Raw genomic sequence first — 17,759 nt, forward strand, 5'->3', positions numbered from 1 at the left:
TAACATCTCACAGTGTGGCGGCCGCTGGTCAGTCCAGGGGCCTCCCATGGTTCCCTCAAAGGAGCCCACTGATCTCATCTCACTGTTCCACTCACTGAGTCTCAGCAGAACTCAGCTTCAGGGGTCTCCCACTACGGCCACCTCTCTTCATAACCCCAGCAGCCTTCAAAGGTCCGGATCAGGCCACACACTGCCCTGGCTTAGCCATGCCACACCATACCCACCAAAGTGTCCCTTCTCTCCTCCCAGCTCAAAGTCCTTAGTTTTAATAACTCTCATGGGGCTGTAATTACCACCTTGGGACACAGTGCACTGGGATCTAACTTTCCAGGTGATCATCTGTGGTCTCCATCACTGGAATAAACTCTTTAGGGCACAAGTCCTATTTTTAGCTTCTTCCCACTGTGTTAGCCCCTAATCGATGTTCAATATAAGTTTGCCTTTACTGGAATGGCTGCGGGCTCTTCCCCAAAGGCGCTGGAAGTAAGAGGGGTCGGAAAATCACACAGTTGCACCAAACATGGACAGAGGCCTTTAAAGGAGAAGGATGTTGGGGGAGGGGAGGTGGGGTTGCGATTCTGCAGCCTGTACCTGGGAAGGAACAGTGGAGTGGACCTGAACACAGTGGTCCCAGGGCAATGGGGACAAGAGTGCTTCTAGATTGCAGAGGCAGAAACTGGGGAGGCTGGGGCCATTCCCATCTCACTGAGATGTTTCAACTGAAAGGTTACCTTAACATGAGTGGTTTTCTAACTTTTCTTTTTAAGCTGTAAAATCCTTTCTACCAAGAAAAGATTCCCTGAGGTATAAAGTGTGAAGCAGAACAATGCAGTGCTGCTCTGGGTGAATCAGAAGCAGGGGTCCCAGAGCCCCAAGGCTGGTCCATTTCCTATCTCCCCAGCCCAGACTCTGAAGGTTTCATGGAAAGATCCAAAACTGCTAGGCAGCCTCCAGAAGGCCCCTTGAGACCTCAGATTAAATTATGTGAGTTCCTAAAAGGCATGGGTCTCGAGGTTGGATATGAGGAGTTAAGGGTTATGGGTTATCTTTTTCCTTATATGAAATACATCCTTAGGAAGAAACTAAAATCTGTATTTAAATGTCAGGTAAAGACATCAGGCCCAATAGTACTGATGACAAAGAAGAATAATTTGCACACAGATGAATTGTGCAAGTGATGAACTGCGCATAGAAGAATCTTGTTTCTTCTGACATCCGTATTCTAGGAGAGAACTTTGTTGAGAAGGTACTGCTTAGATAACAGGTTCCGCCTCTGTTGATGAAAACTCATTTCATTGCACAAATATGCTTGAATTTTACATCAGGAAGCCTGACTCATTAAATATTTTTGGTGCAGTAACACTTCTGGTCAAAGTAGATTAAACAAATAAGTAATTAGTTTGGAGACTGGGTATGACTACACAAGCAGAATTCATTATTTTTCTAATTGTTTTCCCCTAGTGTGGACATTGGCTTCTTTGCTTTTGCGCTGGGCTGTGCCTTGAGATGCTCCTGACAACCCTTTCCAATCTCCTTCTCTACCCTGAGTCCCCTGGGGACAGAGGACCGATCTGGGTGGGCGGCACCACTTCGATGCTGTTGTAGAATATTGGCCGAGTCTCGTCACGGGCTCAACCAAGTGGGAGTGGGAGAGACAGTGAGGGCTTCCAGCCTGGGTGGCTGAGTCAACCCCACACCCCCAGAGGGGCTCCTCCCTCACTGGTCCATCCACTAAGGGTTTTGTTCTAAAAGCCAAGGGAGCCTGTGACATTGGGGGTTGGGGGCTGAGGGCTGCTCTGGGTTTGTGGATTTACAGCAGAGGCCCTCGTGTTTGATGTTGCCTCTGATTGGGGGTGGGTTCTTTCTTGGGATCATCTACCTGACGCTGCTAGTTCTCAGAACATACTCCCAGATCAACGTCACCTGAGAGCTGATAAGAAATGCAGAACCTTGAACTCCATCTCAGATCTACTGAATCAGAAACCCTGGAGGTGGGGCCCAACCATCTGAGTCTTAACAAGCCCTCCAGGGAATTCTGAGGCAAGTTCAAGTTTGAAAACTTTGTCTAGAAATCTAGAAATCGGAACGTTACATTTTATTTTATTTTATTTTTTATTTTTTATTTTTTGGCGATACGCGGGCCTCTCACTGCTGTGGCCTCTCCCGTTGTGGAGCACAGGCTCCAGATGCGCAGGCTCAGTGACCATGGCTCACAGGCCCAGCCACTCCGCGGCATGTGGGATCTTCCCAGACCGGGGCACGAACCCGCGTCCCCTGCATCGGCAGGCGGACTCTCAACCGCTGCACCACCAGGGAAGCCCTACATTTTATTTTTTAATTTTATTTTATTTTATTAATTTTATTTCTTTTTTTAATAAATTTTAATTTTATTTCTTTTTAATTTCGTTGCTGCATGCAGGCTTTCTCTAGTTGCGGCAATTGGGGGCTACTCTTCATAGCGGTGCACGGGCTTTTCACTGCGGAGCATGGGCTCTAGGCGCACGGGCTCCAGTAGTTGTGGCATGCGGGCTCAGTCGTTGTGGCTCGTGGGCTTAGTTGCTCTGCGGCATGTGGGATCTTCCCGGACCAGGGCTCGAACCCGTGTCCCCTGTGTTGGCAGGCGGATTCTTAACCACTGCGCCACCAGGGAAGTCCAGAATGTTACATTTTAAAAGGACATCTGATGTTATTCAGTTTTCTGTCAGTTCTTACCATCTATGGATTACAGTACTGAGGGTAAGAGAGAGAAACTGTTTCCCTATGTCCCCAGCAGGCTAGAGCAGAGCCCATATCAGCCTGGCTCCTGTCCCTGAGACGTATGCTGGCTCTCTCTCCCTTCCCCCTACACTCAAGCACCCCGCATTTTCAGAGCCCCTGGAGGATGCCCAGCATGTGGAGGGGTGCAGTCAGGGTCACATCATTCATGGGTGGGTGCTGCCCTCTGGGACCCTTGATCCCTCGGAGAGATCAGGGTTCCCAACAGAGGTGGACGTGAGCAGAGTCCTGTGCCAGGAGGACGAGGCATCCTCGCTAGTGCGGTCCTAGGGCCCCTCTGGCCCCTGGGTCACCCCTGCCTGGCACTTTTCCTCTGTTCCTCCTTCCTGGGGGGACCAGAAGGTGCGCCAGTTAAAGGGAGCAAACCTGAATTCTGTGCCCCGTGGCAGCAGGAGGCTATGAAGGGGCGTGTGAGAGACGGGAGTTCTTGTCAGGTGATGCCAGTCCTAGGCAGGCACCCCAGAGTGGCTTTGAGGGTGCCTGGGGCAGGGCCGTCAGACTTCCTGGTGTGGGACCAGAGCAATGGCAGCTCTGGTTTATTGAGTGTTTGAGCACAGAAGGCAGTTCCGGTACTGGAGAAGCCACGGGAGTGAGCAGAGGACGCCCCGTGCGCCCCATTACTCCTGGCTCTCACCCACATGGGTTCAGCAGGGCACCCACCACCACCCAAAGCCTGACATCACTGCCACTGCCACCAGGCAGGGGAGCTGCGCCTGCAGCCACTGTGACTGTCCTCCTCGGAGGCCTGGAGGTCGAAGTCTTCTGGCCTCAGGGCTGAGAGCCCGCCTCCTGCAGGGCACTGCCCAGCTGAAGCCCTCCCTGCACCCCAGTCCCCACTACGTCTGGGGCCTCGTTTCCTGTGAGCCTGACTTCCTCCTCCACCACCCTGCACACCCCTGCTCCAGGCCCTCCAAAACGGCTGCTCAGGAGCCAAAAACTCCCCCATGGCCTCCACCTGGCTCTTCCCAGAACACTCCCTCCACGCCCGCCTTGAGGAAGAGCAGCTCTCGAAGCAGACCCCTCCGCCCTGCAGCTCTCTCCAGCGTGGCAGTGTATGACTGTACGCCCGGCACACCTCGGGGTCAGGAGGCGGGCTGTGTCGTCCACTGTTGCTCACCACCTCCCCCTCCGTCCACATGCCGGCCGGGCCACTGCTTCCTGAGCCTGGGACCGCAGGGCACTCCCTGCCACGTCACTCCCTGACTCACTGAAGCCTTGGGCTTCCATCTCTATCTTCTTTTCAATCCCAGCCTCGCCCTCCTGTGGGTGACTCTGACGCCCACCTGAAGAGCACATGCTCACACCCCCACGACTCCTCCATGTCTGACCCTCCCCACCAGACAGTTGAACTTGGCCTCATCTGAAGGTGCTCCAGTTTCAAAGCCACACACGTTCAGGTATTCTTGAATGCAAGCATCCTGCCTGCGGCAACCTCTGATAACTCCCCCCACCCCCTGCAGCCTAATCTGGCTCTCTCTGCCTTTGTCTTTGCTTAGCCCTCTCCCAATGCATATCCCACATCATCCAGCTTGGTTTCCATTTTGCAATAGTGTAATTGACGATACTCCCCTAAGCCTCAGGCGTGAGTTGCCTTTATCTTTCCATAAGATACAAGCATCAAAACTCAACCCGCGAGAGACCCACCATCCTCTTCCTGTAGGGTCTGCTCTGAGCAGCCAGGCACTGCTGAGAAAGCCATAAAACAGGGCAAATGGGCAGCTTTGTAAATATAAGATCACCAACTTCAAATGAGCCTTCAAAACACTTTCTGGAAATGCTAAATTTCTCTGGTCAATTCCATCTCCCATTCTCTGGAGTGGACGGCCGAACTTTTTTCATTCTCCTTAACCCTTCAACCCCAGTGTCTCCTCTTTCAGTCTCAGCAACCAAGCTTACCACCCACCTACAGAGAAAATAGAAGCCTGAACGTCCAGCTGCATCAATAATACCGCGACTCGGGTACTCAAAAAGCTCCTCAAATTGCACATGCGCAAAACCAAACCCACGGTCCCTGTGCGCTTCTGGGAGCCCGCGGCATGTCTCCCACGTATCTGCAAACCATCCGCTTATTCTCCTGCTTTGGTTTCTTTGTTTTGCATGTCGGCTGCCTGCAAGAGCCCCCTGGGAAACCTGCTCCCTGAGCCAGACTTCCAGGGCCCTCCCCGGGGAGCTGTGGGCCTGTGGGGACACGGTTCCCCTGTGCTCCCTGAGGCAGCACCCACTCCACCTCCCCAAGCCCGCCCCCCTGCTGAGCTGCAGCTCCTCCTCGGGAGCCTTGGGGCTGCCTATTTGTGCCTCAAACCTCGGCGACCCTCCTGCAAAGCCGCCTTCCTTGTCCTCACTCCTTCTAGGGCATCAGATGAGAAAACAGACACCAGGAGGCCCTGTTTCCAACCAGCCCTCCACATACCCACCTCCTCACAAGCTTCCCTACCCACATGCAAACCCGTTCCTGCGAACAAATGCCAGCCCACTGGGTTATGAGGTGCCACCGGACTGTGAACATTTTTTTTTTTTTTTTTTTTTGCGGTACGCAGGCCTCTCACTGTCGTGGCCTCTCCCGTTGCGGAGCACAGGCTCTGGACGCGCAGGCCCAGCGGCCAAGGCTCACGGGCCCAGCTGCTCTGCGGCATATGGGATCTTCCCGGACCGGGGCACGAACCCGTGTCTCCTGCATCGGCAGGCGGACTCTCAACCACTGCGCCACCAGGGAAGCCCCAGACTGTGAACATTATGTCAGGCCTAACAGGACTTCCTGGGACACATAGGACACCGCACTGAGGTGCAAGGATTACTGGAGCACTGAGACCTGATGTTTTCCCTCGGGAGCCCTCAGTCTATCAGGAGACATATGGCCCATGCACACAAAAAACTCCTACACATTCAAGAACTCACGCGCCATCCTTATAACTAGTGCCGCTCAGAGAAGGACACGAAACACATCAGGGGTTTCTATGGGGCAGACGGGCTCACAGGGGCCTGCTTGCTCCCCTGAGCCCTTCTGGATACATAAAGCATTTGTTCTGTCCAGAAAAAAAAAAAAAAAGAAAGAAAGAAAAGAAAAGAAAAAGGAAGCAAAAGAGAGAGACACACACTTCAAATTCCCAGGGCTCACTTCCATGGTTGAGGTTGTACTGCGGCTCAGCTCTCAGAAGGAAACTGATCCCAAGGCCTGGGGGGTTGGCAAAAAGTCCCTCTTGCACTGGAAAATATTTGTAGTCCGGCTTTGCCTTTATTTACCTAGAACATTTAATGTGCCTTTTTTCCCCATCTTTCACATCCGCTCAGAGAAGATGTTAATTTTCTGAAATTAAACACTTAGCTTGATTACTGTTTTGTTAATTGCTGCATTCAGAAACCCCTGGTGCTCCTGCCTGTTTAACATGGATGGTGCTGTGAAAATGATAGGCGCAGAGCTGGCATGCAGGTGGACGGGCAGCAGCGTCGGAATTGCCAACCCGACACCCCCACTGGTGCCTGCTGGAGCAGCTGGGGCCCTGCCTATGCGGGAGGGGCAGCCCAGCCTGGGCATAGCAGAGTGTCTCCCGCAGGGCCGTGTTTTGGGAGGACAGTGCACCCAGGAAGTCCAGGTCTCACCAGCATCTGGGAGAACGTGGGGTCTTAACTGCAATCACAGTGCCCGCCCAGAGATGCCGGAGGAAGGAAAGATCACAGACCAAGCTCAAGCCACACCAGTTGCTGATGTCTGAGATGAGTTTAAGAAGGATCCAGGCATCCATTCATACATTTATTTGATAATTTATTAAATCATTCAATGAACATTTCTCAACTGCTGTTATTAGAGAAATAATAGCACCTAGCTAGACACTGGGGAACAGTAGCCACTCAGGTGGATACAGGGCACGCTCTCCTGGAGACGATAGTCGTCTCATGGAACTGACATTTGCCAGAGGAGCGAGGACAGCCTCATCACCGGTCTCCTCCTCCCTCCTGCCCCTGTGCCTTGGCCACAAGGCGAACAGAAACTATCTCGTAATCCAACCAGAGGTTCCCTCTGTAATGAGGGTGATAACAATCTCATTTGGATGAACAGGGGAAGGAACTTACTACATCTCACTGCCTGGCAGTCCCATTTTCACTGAACAAGCAGTGTATTTAGAGCGCCCAAGAGGTAGTAAAATGAGCAAATAGGTCCCTGGGGCCCGTGGAGCCCTCTAGTCATCCTCAGAGCCACACAGCTGTTCTCCAGCTTTTAGCAGCATCTTAGGCACTGCTCAGGACCTGGAACAGGGAGCATTCCTACGCCCAACCACCACGTGGCCCAGCATGTGAAATCTGTCTGCAAGAAGTTCAAATTGGTCAGATAGTAAGTAATAAAATATCCCAGCCTGTACTGTCACTGTATAGCAACAACCTCCTCGGACTGAAATGCTTTCTAGCAATGGCATGTGATCACATCCTAACTTTTCAAAGTGGGAGCTGGTACCTCAGTGGGTTGTGGTACCCAGAGCCCAGCTGAGATCCCCCTTGGTGACTTTCTAGGCGTCCGAGCCCAGTCTCAATGAGTGCTGGGGACCAGAATGGGAGCTCCCCAAGGCACAGACTCTTGTCTGTGCTGTTTGCTCCTGTGTTCCTCAGGCCTGGAGCCGTGAATGACACACAGAAGACCTCAATAAATATTTGCTGAGTAAGTGAATGGGAGCCCCTAGAAGCAGAAGCCAAGGACTCAGCATGTGGAAGGCAGTCACGAAGATTGTGGTGAATGAATGAATACATTTCCAAAGTTAATGTGCTTAAACAAACAAACAAACCCCCCTTTGAATCTCACTGATTTCCTCTGAGTACATCAGGGCTTCTAGTAACATCCTAAAGTCATCCCCTTAAGTTTTCCTTCTAAGAGCCACAGGAGAGGAAGATACCTGGTCCCCTGGCTGACCTGGAGGGAGCACTGGCCCACCCGTGGACCACCAGGATATATTCTGATCACTATACATCAACCAAACATTTATATACCAAAGCTCATATGTAGGGACTAAAGGAGCCTGGCAAATATTTATCAAGGTTCTGTGCCTAGTGCTGTGGGTCCCTCCCTCATGAGAGTGGGGTAGGTTGGAAAGTCTGATTCTCTGCAGAGCTCACCACCTAGTGGAGAACCCAAGGCTGCTGGGAGTGGAAGGCCATGACTTTGGTCAAGGGCAATGTTATGTGCTGACCTGCTCAACTCAAGAGACTACAACCCCTGTTTGCTGATGGCAGGACCTTTCTGAGGCCACTTGGAAGTTCCTCCTCAATGCCAGGACTTAAGAAACAATAGAAACAGCCTTTTGGAAATTAACAGTGAGAAGAAAGCAATAAAATGAACTATGAAATTGAATTAAGAACAGTGAAATTTTCATTGACTTAAGTTTTTTTTTAACTTTTCCTTATTAACTTCAATGAAAGTTTTCCTTAAAGTCATTCCGATCTTTTTGATGTTCTGACTCAATCTTTTTCTCTGCTCTGGAACAAATTTCACCTGCTAATTTCCAGTGAAACCAGCCCTTTAAAATGGGCTAGATTCAGCATATGGATCTTAACACTCTAAATTTTTACAGGCAGCAGTGTAATATTGTTTTAATATTTAATTTTGAGATTTACATAATATCTTTCCTCCAAAGAGCTCAATATATTGCAATATCATAAAATTCCTTTTCATATTCAAAGATTATTCTTTATGCATGCAAATACTATACTTAACCAAGGAATAATGCAAATTAGGTGATGTGTTCAGAGGAATTGGTGGGCTGGGTAATTCATGTGTGGGAAAAGTAGCATCTCTGAATGAGTTTAATTGTCTAGGAACTTTGAAAATGCCTTAAAAATGGACAAACTATAGGGGCTTGTGAGGACTGACAGAGTAGTGTAGTATTTTTTAAATAAAATTAAGTAACGGCTTGTGTCTGTGTTGTGGGCACAGTGGATATGTTAGTATTTCACATGCAGTTGGCACCACAGGCCATACATGAACTGTGCGTAATATAAATGTCAAATATAAATGCTGCTGATGCATCATACAGGGAAGGGAAAAGTGCTGCTTCTCCAAACACATGATGAGGAAAGATAGTCAGGCTCCTCTGAGCGGCAGGTTGAGCCTGTGTCGGGTATAGAGGTTCTGTGCCATCCCTGCCCTCTTCATTAACCACCCGGAACACAGATTTCACTGCTCTCCTTTCTGGTGCCTTCTCCTTCCTTGAAGAGTGGCCAAACCAATATCTGTCATTTATCTGATCTAGATGACATCAGTGCCAAACAAAGGGACCAGGGGCCTTGAAAGGAAACAGCCTAGAGAAAAAAGAAAAGCCCAGCAAATTGTTGTCTGGCTCAGGACATATTCTCAGAAATTATGCTCATCTCCCAGTCCATCACACGGTTTGCAAAGTGATTTTCTCTCCTCTGTCTCATTTGCTTGTCACACAGCACTAGGAAGCAGGTGCCAGTACTCCCACCTTACTGTGGAGAAAGGAAGGATCGCGGCAATTCAATGAACTTGCGTGAGTCATGTGAGGAGCAGAGAGAGGGGCCGACCCCACGTCTCCCCTCCCCACTGCACGGCTGCCACCATGAGCCCAGGAGGCAGGGAAGGTGACTGCCCCGAGGGGGGATGAGATGGTACCACACAGCACACTCACCATTCAAGCCTGGGTAAGTCAGATTAGCCCTCTGAATCAGAGGGCTGCAAGCCACAGCCATAAGGCCAAATCCAGAATTGGATTTGTTTGGCTCTCAAGTGTTTTAAAATTTTCTAATTAGTGGTCAAAATTTTTATTTTTTTTGCTGTACGCGGGCTCCTCACCACTGCGGGGCACAGGCTCCGGACGCACAGGCTCAGCGGCCATGGCTCACGGGCCCAGCCGCTCCGTGGCATGTGGGATCTTCCCAGACCGGGGCACGGACCCGTGTCTCCTGCATTGGGGGGCGGACTCCCAACCACTGCGCCACCAGGGAAGCCCAATTGTCAACATTTTTAATCTGGATTTTCAGTTTATAACATCTGGCAGTGCTGGGTGTGGCGCCACCTGCTGGAGCTGAGTAGGGACTGCCCCCCCTGTTCTTCTCTGCAACTCCCTATATAGTCCCCACCACTCCCTCTTGTCTGACTCCTGGCTCCTTGTTTCTCCTCTCCACTACCTGCCTGGCCTCACGGGTCTTTGAGTGTGTTCTCTCTGGCTCAGATGCTCCCAAATTTACTGACTTCATTTTACCACACTACAAGTTGATTTTAGAGATGCGCTGGTCTGATTTGTCTTATTTATTTTTTCCAAGATTTCCTCTGAGGTTGTCTTCCCCAACTCTGACACTCAGAGTCTAGCTGGCAGAAAAGAGAAGTAAAGTTTGTCATTCACTTTAATTCTCTCTGACAGCCAGATGATCCGGCCATCAGTCTGAACCTGGGGCCAGGTGCCAGAGAGTGATTGCAGAAGTTAGTGGTGATAACAACCTCTCTGCAGATCGCTTGGCCACTGGAACAGAGAGAGTTCCACCTGATCTGGTCTATTTTAAACTCAAGGCAGCTATATTCAGTGCAAGGCTGCATCCCTAAAGACCTCACGTAAACCTGAGCTTGCATGATTCATGACCAACCCTGACCAAAGGTGATGGACATTTTTTTGACACCTAAAGTGGCCCAGCTAAGTGGCAATAACTTAGAGGGAGCTTACAACCTGCACAGCTCACCATAATGCAACTTTTGATCAGTCTGAGGATAAAATGGTCACAAACCTGAGTATGAAACCCAGAAACATCATTTGCTGGCTGTGAGATGCTGAGCAAATTCCAAAAGCATTCTGACCTCGGTTTCTTCATATGACCCACATCATTTTTGTAAAGAACTTGCTAGGGGCTTGGCACACTGGAGGTGCTCAAAAATGGTAGTCTTCTGCCTCAGCCTATGGACTGTGAGAATCCCATCCTGATATTCTCCAAGTGATACAAGATCCTTGAGTAGTCTGACTATATACTTGACTGGGGTCATCATAGAAGGAGATGAAGGATCGTTGGATCTCAGGATGCAATAGACCCTTTGGCGTCCCCCAGTCATGCTGGTTCCGAGGGAAGAACTATACCTAATATGTATCCAATGGACCAAAAGATGACTACAAAATCTCCTTAAATCAAAACCCTAGGGTCAAGAGAAGCCTACTGGCTTTGTGACCACCTAGAGGGGTGGGATAGGGCGGGTGGGAGGGAGATGCAAGAGGGAGGGAATATGGGGATATATGTATATGTATAGCTGCTTCACTTTGTTATAAAGCAAAAACTAACACAGTATTGTAAAGCAATTGTACTCCAATAAAGATGTTAAAAAAAAAAAGAGAAGCCTACTGGTGACTTTCTCTGATAGACTGATACCAACCATGACTCTTTTTGTCGGGTAGCTAAATCAGCTAAGATGAGCTGCCTGCCTCCACTGGGCAGGGCTCATGAGAGCAACACGATGCAGCACCAATGTGGCACATCTGGGCAGCCCCAAGGAAGAAGAGCATGACAATCCTGCCTCTACTGGACAGTAAGAAAGGCACACCCAGCCACAGATGTCATCCATAGCTCCTAAACAAAGGAGGAACCAGCCCAGAGCAGTGAGCAGCCTCCCAAGGTAGATTCTCACGTTCAGATCAAGCCCCAAACTCTTGGCAGACAACTTGTCCAAACCCTTCTCTCATGTGACCCTGATATCCATTGTCAGGATCCAATTCACCTTGGAACAACTTGTACCCCTCAACAAACACACGCCTATCTCCCATTTCCATCCTGAGGCAGGGGGAAGCCTTTCATGGCTCAACGTCACAGAGAAAATTGTGGCAGGGTAATCAACCTGCACACTGAGATGCCATCCACTCAGCCGGATGGCACTGGCTGTCTCTGAATAACCCCTCTGTGCTTGGAGACTATGATATGGGGAGTCCAGAAGGACTGCCCACCTTTTAGGGCAGGAAACAGAAGAGGGAAACAGAATGGATGGCCTGCTGACCCTCCTTCTAATCCTAGATTTCCCAAGCCCTTCAAGTCTCTGCTTCCTTATAGGAAAAATGGGAACAATAATGTACAAGTCACAGGGTAATTATGAAGATCAAATGAGTCTGTATATTCCAAAATTGTTTGTCAACTTAAAAGAGACACAAACTATGAATAATAACTATTACTCAATCAGGAACCACTCAATAGTCCCCCCACCATTTCAGTTTGGGCTGTTCCAGGCAGGGAATAGATACTCAGTAAACACTTAGCAGTTGATTTAATGATTGATTCCAGGACGGCTCTTGGTCAAATTCTTTACCTGCCTTCTACCTACTCATGACCCAAACAGTAGGACAAATGTGGCCGCAGGTACTGACAAGGGTCGCACCCTACCTGGAGGTCCGAGGGGGGAGGCTGACCTGGATCTTGCCCAGAGTGGAAGAGCCCATGGCTGCTCTGGAAAGGGGACAGGCATATCATGACTTCTTGGTGATACAGGGGTTCAACCACCTTGTCTCTTTATGGATCTGAGTGAGTCACTAGGGATTTTATGATGCTTGTTATTTAGTCTCTCTTTCATCCCTTATAAAATTTGGGGCTTCCATTCATGCTTCTAAACTCTTCCTGCAGAGGTACAGGTTCGAGTGTTTATTTTGAAAGTTCTCATCTTTTTAAACAAATATCTGTTTGTGGAAAGTAATTTGCATTCATATGTGGACTCACCAAACAACACTGTGTTCCTCAGAACCCCACAGCCCATGGATGAGAAACCACTGGTTAACTTGACCTTTATTTTATAATAACTGTATGCCACCAAGAAGCAGTTGCAACCTTACCTTGTTGATTGTAAACTTTCTGACACCCAAATTCCAGAATTCACAAAGAGAAATCATAGATTGGACAGTGACAATGGGGCTGGGACTACAAAATCAGGGAAGGTTAAGAATAAAGGGCCCATGAGAGGGTGAACAAAGGGCATGAGAAATGCTCCTGGAGGCGCCAACGGGTAAGGACAAAAATAAATATTTTGAATATTGGTAACGCAAGGTCCCTTGTAGAAGCCCTGGTCCCTCAGCTCCACGGCAGCCTGAAAAGGTGCAGATGGCAAGACAAGCAGATGGGCAGGTTTGGGAATAGCAGGGTAAGGGAAGGGAGGGGCAGAAATCAAAGCAAACCAATATAAGTGGCAGGTTTGTTCACACATGCTTAGAGAGAGGGAAAAGACAGCCAAGCCCAGCGCAACATGACAGACTGGAAGGATTATTATTCCCAGAAGCTGGGACACTAAAATATTTCAGCCAGTTTTCTGCCTTAAACTCTCCAAGGGAAATACTGCTAACAAAGGCTGCTCATGTTATGTGCTCATCATGATGCAGAAATTACCGTTCTCTTCTCCTTGAGTAAGACAGGCTGTCACAACCTTTGTCTCCATGGCACTGGGGCTGTGGTCACCAGCTGGAGGCTTCCACACTTCCACTCTTATTTTCTCACTACACACGTATGCATGTAAACACGTGACCATATGCATACATACAAACACGCACACACGAACACACACACACTCACAGCAAAAACGCAGCCATCTGGATAGCCATGCTCTCCGACGACACCTTTTTTTCTTCTCCGTTCTGACAGCTTAAACCCAAGAATCATCTGCCATCAAAGATGCCTGGTGTTAAAAGAGGTAGAATGAGTCTCAGGATGGGGAGATGAGGAGTAGGGAAGGATGGAGAAGAATAGAAGATGTCAAGAATCGGGGGCTATGTGGAGGGAGAGAGAGCAAAGAGAAATGCTCAGCTCCTGCTATTCTGCCAACAAGCTGTCCTTTTAGAATTTGTTAATTGAGAAAAATCCATAATTCCATGTAAGATCATGGTCCACTGCCCACGACCCCCATCGTTGTCTATAGACGTGATCTCCATGTCCTCTCTGCAGCCTTGCCCCTTCCCTTCAAGGGGGAGATTGCTCATTTCTCTCTAGCTCCTTTGGTATTTACTGCATGTTCACAGCACACAACACTTAGAATATACCACCTTGCAGCTCTGTACTTTGTGTCTATGTCCTGGAAATTCTTCAGTGATTGAGTTTCATGGGAGGAACAATGGTGTCCAAGTATCATTGTATCCCTCACAGTGTCTAATCCATAGCTTGGCACACAGTAAATGTTGAATAACTGTCTCAATAATTGAGTGAATAAATAAATAAATGAGTGAGTACATGAATGGACTGGTTAAATGGATATAAAAAGAAATGGATTGTTGCAAGAGGTGTGAAAAGTAATAAAAGGAAAAGGTCAGAAGAGCAAAAGATACAGAAATAAAGAGAAGAGAAGAAAATGCGTTCTGAGCTATGCATGCCACAGGGATGTACCAGCCATCAGAAGCGATCTACGGCCAACTCTCTGAAGTCTCTATAACAGTGTAGCATTCATCTGACCAAGCTGTAAAGGAGAACGTACTGTTGAATTACATGGGTTTAATTGAACAATAATCTATGAAGGCAGTACTGACTATCACACGACTTCTGGGAAGTTTCTCTCACTGGGTTGGCTAATAAAGCAGCACTGATGTTCTCAAGATCGTGCAGCGCTTCTGCGCATCCACCCACCTACCCATCCATCCATCTGTCCATCCATCCTTCCAAGGACACTCGTCGAGCCCCAGCTGGATGCTGAGCACTGGGTCGTACTCTGGCTTGGATGTACATCTTTGCTTTTGAACTGGGCACAAGAAAACCCCTCAGAATCCAGTTCATTCTCAGAGGTGAAACACTACAGCCTTTTCCTCCATGGTCACAAATGCCCAGCGCCTGATACCTTCACTCCTGGGAGGAGGCCTGAGGGCAGACTAACGGGATAGGTGTGGCCGAAACTTTGTTCCTGCACAGAAGTGGCAAAGAGCCAGCCCCGCAGAGAGACAGACAGGAGCACAGACGCCTGCAGACTTACCAGCTTGGTTTGTGGTGATGTTGACGGAGACGTGCTGTGGGGGGAAGGGACTTTTGCTGGAGACCCCATTGACGGCCTGGATGTCAAAGGTGTAGGGGGTGTGGGCCCACAGGCTGCTGATGGAGACACGGCACTCAGTCAGGCCCAGCTGCCTGGGCACGAACTCCACGTTGTCATCGCAGCGGGAGCAGCTCCGGCGGTCTGCCCGGCACTTCTTACAGATGATGTTGTAGGTGACATCATCCCGCCCACCCATCTCCCGAGGAGGGTGCCACTCCAGAATGATGGATGTCTCATTGACAATGGATATGACATTGCGGGGACCTGATGGCACACCTATAGGGAGACAACGAAAGGACAGTGAGGTTGGATAGAAGTTTCCCCAGCATCTCTCCACTTGTCTTTGGTGTGTTCCTACTCTCATCACATACACACATCCCTTCTCCTCCCTCAACCCCAAATCTCCATGCCTCAATCCATTCTGAGAAAAAATGACAGACAGAGATGACAACCTGTCTCCCACTCCCCTTTTAGTCATCCCCACTGGGGTTTTCCTTCTTTGAATCATGTGTGCCAAGGGAGAGGAGGATGGAGGACTTGGGTACAAGCCCTTCTGTTCTCAGGACCAAGCTGCAGCCTCCAGGCAGCTTTAACATCAACAGCATGTATGTATATTGGACACTTATTGGATTCCTTGTCTTTTCTTAATTGGTGTAGAACTCAAGGGTTGAGGGATAGGAGTGACCCCTCATAAGACCCAACATATCCAGGCATCCTGCATAAAATCTCATACAATCTGGGATCTATGTGGTGTGTGCATGGCATTAGGAGTGTTTTTCTGTAGGATGGGCTGCCAGAAGACCTGGAGAGATGAATATTCACATTGCACAAGTTTTGGTGCATGAAGTCAGGAAATTCACACGGCCACCATTTTTGACCCCATGACACTAGAAGAGCACAGGGGGTTGTCCCAGACACTCTGCTAGCTACTTTGCATGCATTTAACACCCCCCACCCCAAGAATGCTATTGGGAAGGTACAATAATTAACTCAATTTTATTGAAAGGGAAACTAATGCTGAGAATGGGGACTGGCCATAGATCATGTGGTCTATGAGAACTAAAATTGGCATGGACACCACATCTGCCTGATTCCAAAGCTCATGTTCTTAACTATAGCCCTGTGCTGCCTGTTAGTGAAACTATCTTTTCCTACTAAGGGAAGAGCTGGCCTTACTCTGATATGACGCTCCAAGAGTTGGCAGTCAAATCTATAAACGGACAACAGGAGATTTGAACAGACTGCCTCTCCTACAAATCAGCCGGGCTCACAGGGACTCAAGGAAGGCAGCCTCTTCCCTCTGGCCAATTCTGCCCATGGCTGCTGATCACACTCTGGCAAAGGCTGAAATGCCTTGTTGCAAAACTCTAGAAAGCCTGGTCCCTAGTAGGAGGGCAAAAATGCTGCTGAATTAATGGCCGGCCGCAGTCCTGAGCATTTGGAGATTAAGTTGGAGAATCTCCTGCCCAAGAACAGAGCAGATCACAGCCTCTGGCTCCCAGGCTGAGCTCTGCTTATCTTCAGTATCCACCTGATGGAAATGGATCCCTCCTGGAAGCACCCCCCACCCCGAATGGTGGGCTGACTGGAGCCACCGCTCTGGATAGTAATGCTTTCAGAATTCACGCACATGACTGTCACCAGCTGAACGAAGACGTGTATGGCAATTCATGCTGGAGACAGGAATCAAATGCCAACACACAGAATGAGGGAATAACAACAAGGTCGGGGGGCGCCAGGGAAGGATTCTGTGTTGAATCAGTCAACAGCAAGCAGCTAGAGCAGAAAGCAAATATTAAATCGGATTGTATTAAAATGTGAAAGAAAATCAGTACTGTACTACATAAAGCCCATTAGGCCTGAGCTAAAGCACGACTTTCATGCATGCTTGTGACAGGGCAGGATTCATGGAGCATTTTTACTAAAGTCTTGCAAATAGTGTTCAAGAATCCCCCACCCTATATGCCCAGGGATGAACATACATCTCTTTGCAAATCAGCACACAGCTAGTACTGAGCGGGCAGTCAGGACCACGCTAGGTGGGCTTCTACAGGGCACGGCCAGCCTCATCTCACACTGCACTAGCCATTAAACGGCCATATCGGCCGGTGCCTGTCTTAGACACGTCTGTTTGCTTGCAATGATGAGACTCAGACCACAAGCTCCCAGTGGTCAATGCCATCACTGCCTGTCTCATTGTTACAGCAGACAGCCTAGCTTCAGCCACAGGCCACTGTTTCTCATGACCATAGTAATTACATTCACCAAGTGTGTGCTCTATGTCAGGCATGGGGTAAATCCTTTAACCATGTTATCTTGCTGCATCCTTATGACATCTTGAGGCTATCACTCAGAAAGCAGCCTTGGGCGGAGGAGCAGAGACAGGTACCGACAGGGAGAGTGACGACCCACCCCTGCCACCCTTTGGAGACCTCCCCACGTCAGTTACCTCCTCTCTCCCCTGAACTTCAACTTCACCCTCTCCCCTAACTCCACCTTATCCCCTTAAACGTACATAAGTCATTGCCATTTTAAAACCAAAATATGGTCACCTGGCGTTTCTTTCTCTATATTACATGTTCTCTATCTACTGTCCAGCCAAGTTTTCCCAAAGCGGAGTCACCCTGTGGGCCTCCCTCTCTCCCTGCTCAGCCAACTGCAGCCTGGTTGCTCTCCCACTCCACCACCATGCCTGCCTTTTTTGGCAGGGGGGCTCCTACTTGAAAAATCCAGGGAGCACAATTCAGTCCTTAGCTCCCTGTCAACTCCCTGTGTGGTCACCACACGTGGGAGCCCAACACACAGTCTGTCAGCTTATCTCCTTTCCTCTGATCTTTCCCTTCCTCTATATCTCCACTGCCTCACAATGATGAGCCTTGTCAATTTTCCTGCCCTATTGCAAAGACTCCTAACAATTCTCTAACATCACTTTCCATCTCTCCTATCCATTCTCTCCGGCCAGCGTGTAAGTTCCAAACGAACATGGGATCATACTGTTTTCTACTCAAACCCCAAATATTCA

The 17,759-nt window shown here is 49.1% G+C and overlaps 1 protein-coding gene across 2 annotated transcripts in view; it reads right to left on the minus strand.

Moving 5' to 3' along the window:
- EPHB1 (EPH receptor B1) overlaps window positions 1–17,759 on the minus strand; it is a gene marked incomplete at both ends in the record, with an annotated part of 429,185 nt that overhangs the window by 99,630 nt on the left and 311,796 nt on the right. For both annotated transcript variants that reach the window (XM_081234446.1, XM_081234445.1), the window contains one exon: window positions 14,678–15,013. In XM_081234446.1, the coding sequence (XP_081090572.1) occupies window positions 14,678–15,013 (336 nt within the window). The remainder of the gene's footprint in view (window positions 1–14,677; window positions 15,014–17,759) is intronic.

This window comes from Mesoplodon bidens (assembly GCF_964165515.1).
Source record: "Mesoplodon bidens genome assembly, chromosome: 5".
Classification (NCBI taxonomy): Eukaryota; Metazoa; Chordata; class Mammalia; order Artiodactyla; family Ziphiidae; genus Mesoplodon; species Mesoplodon bidens.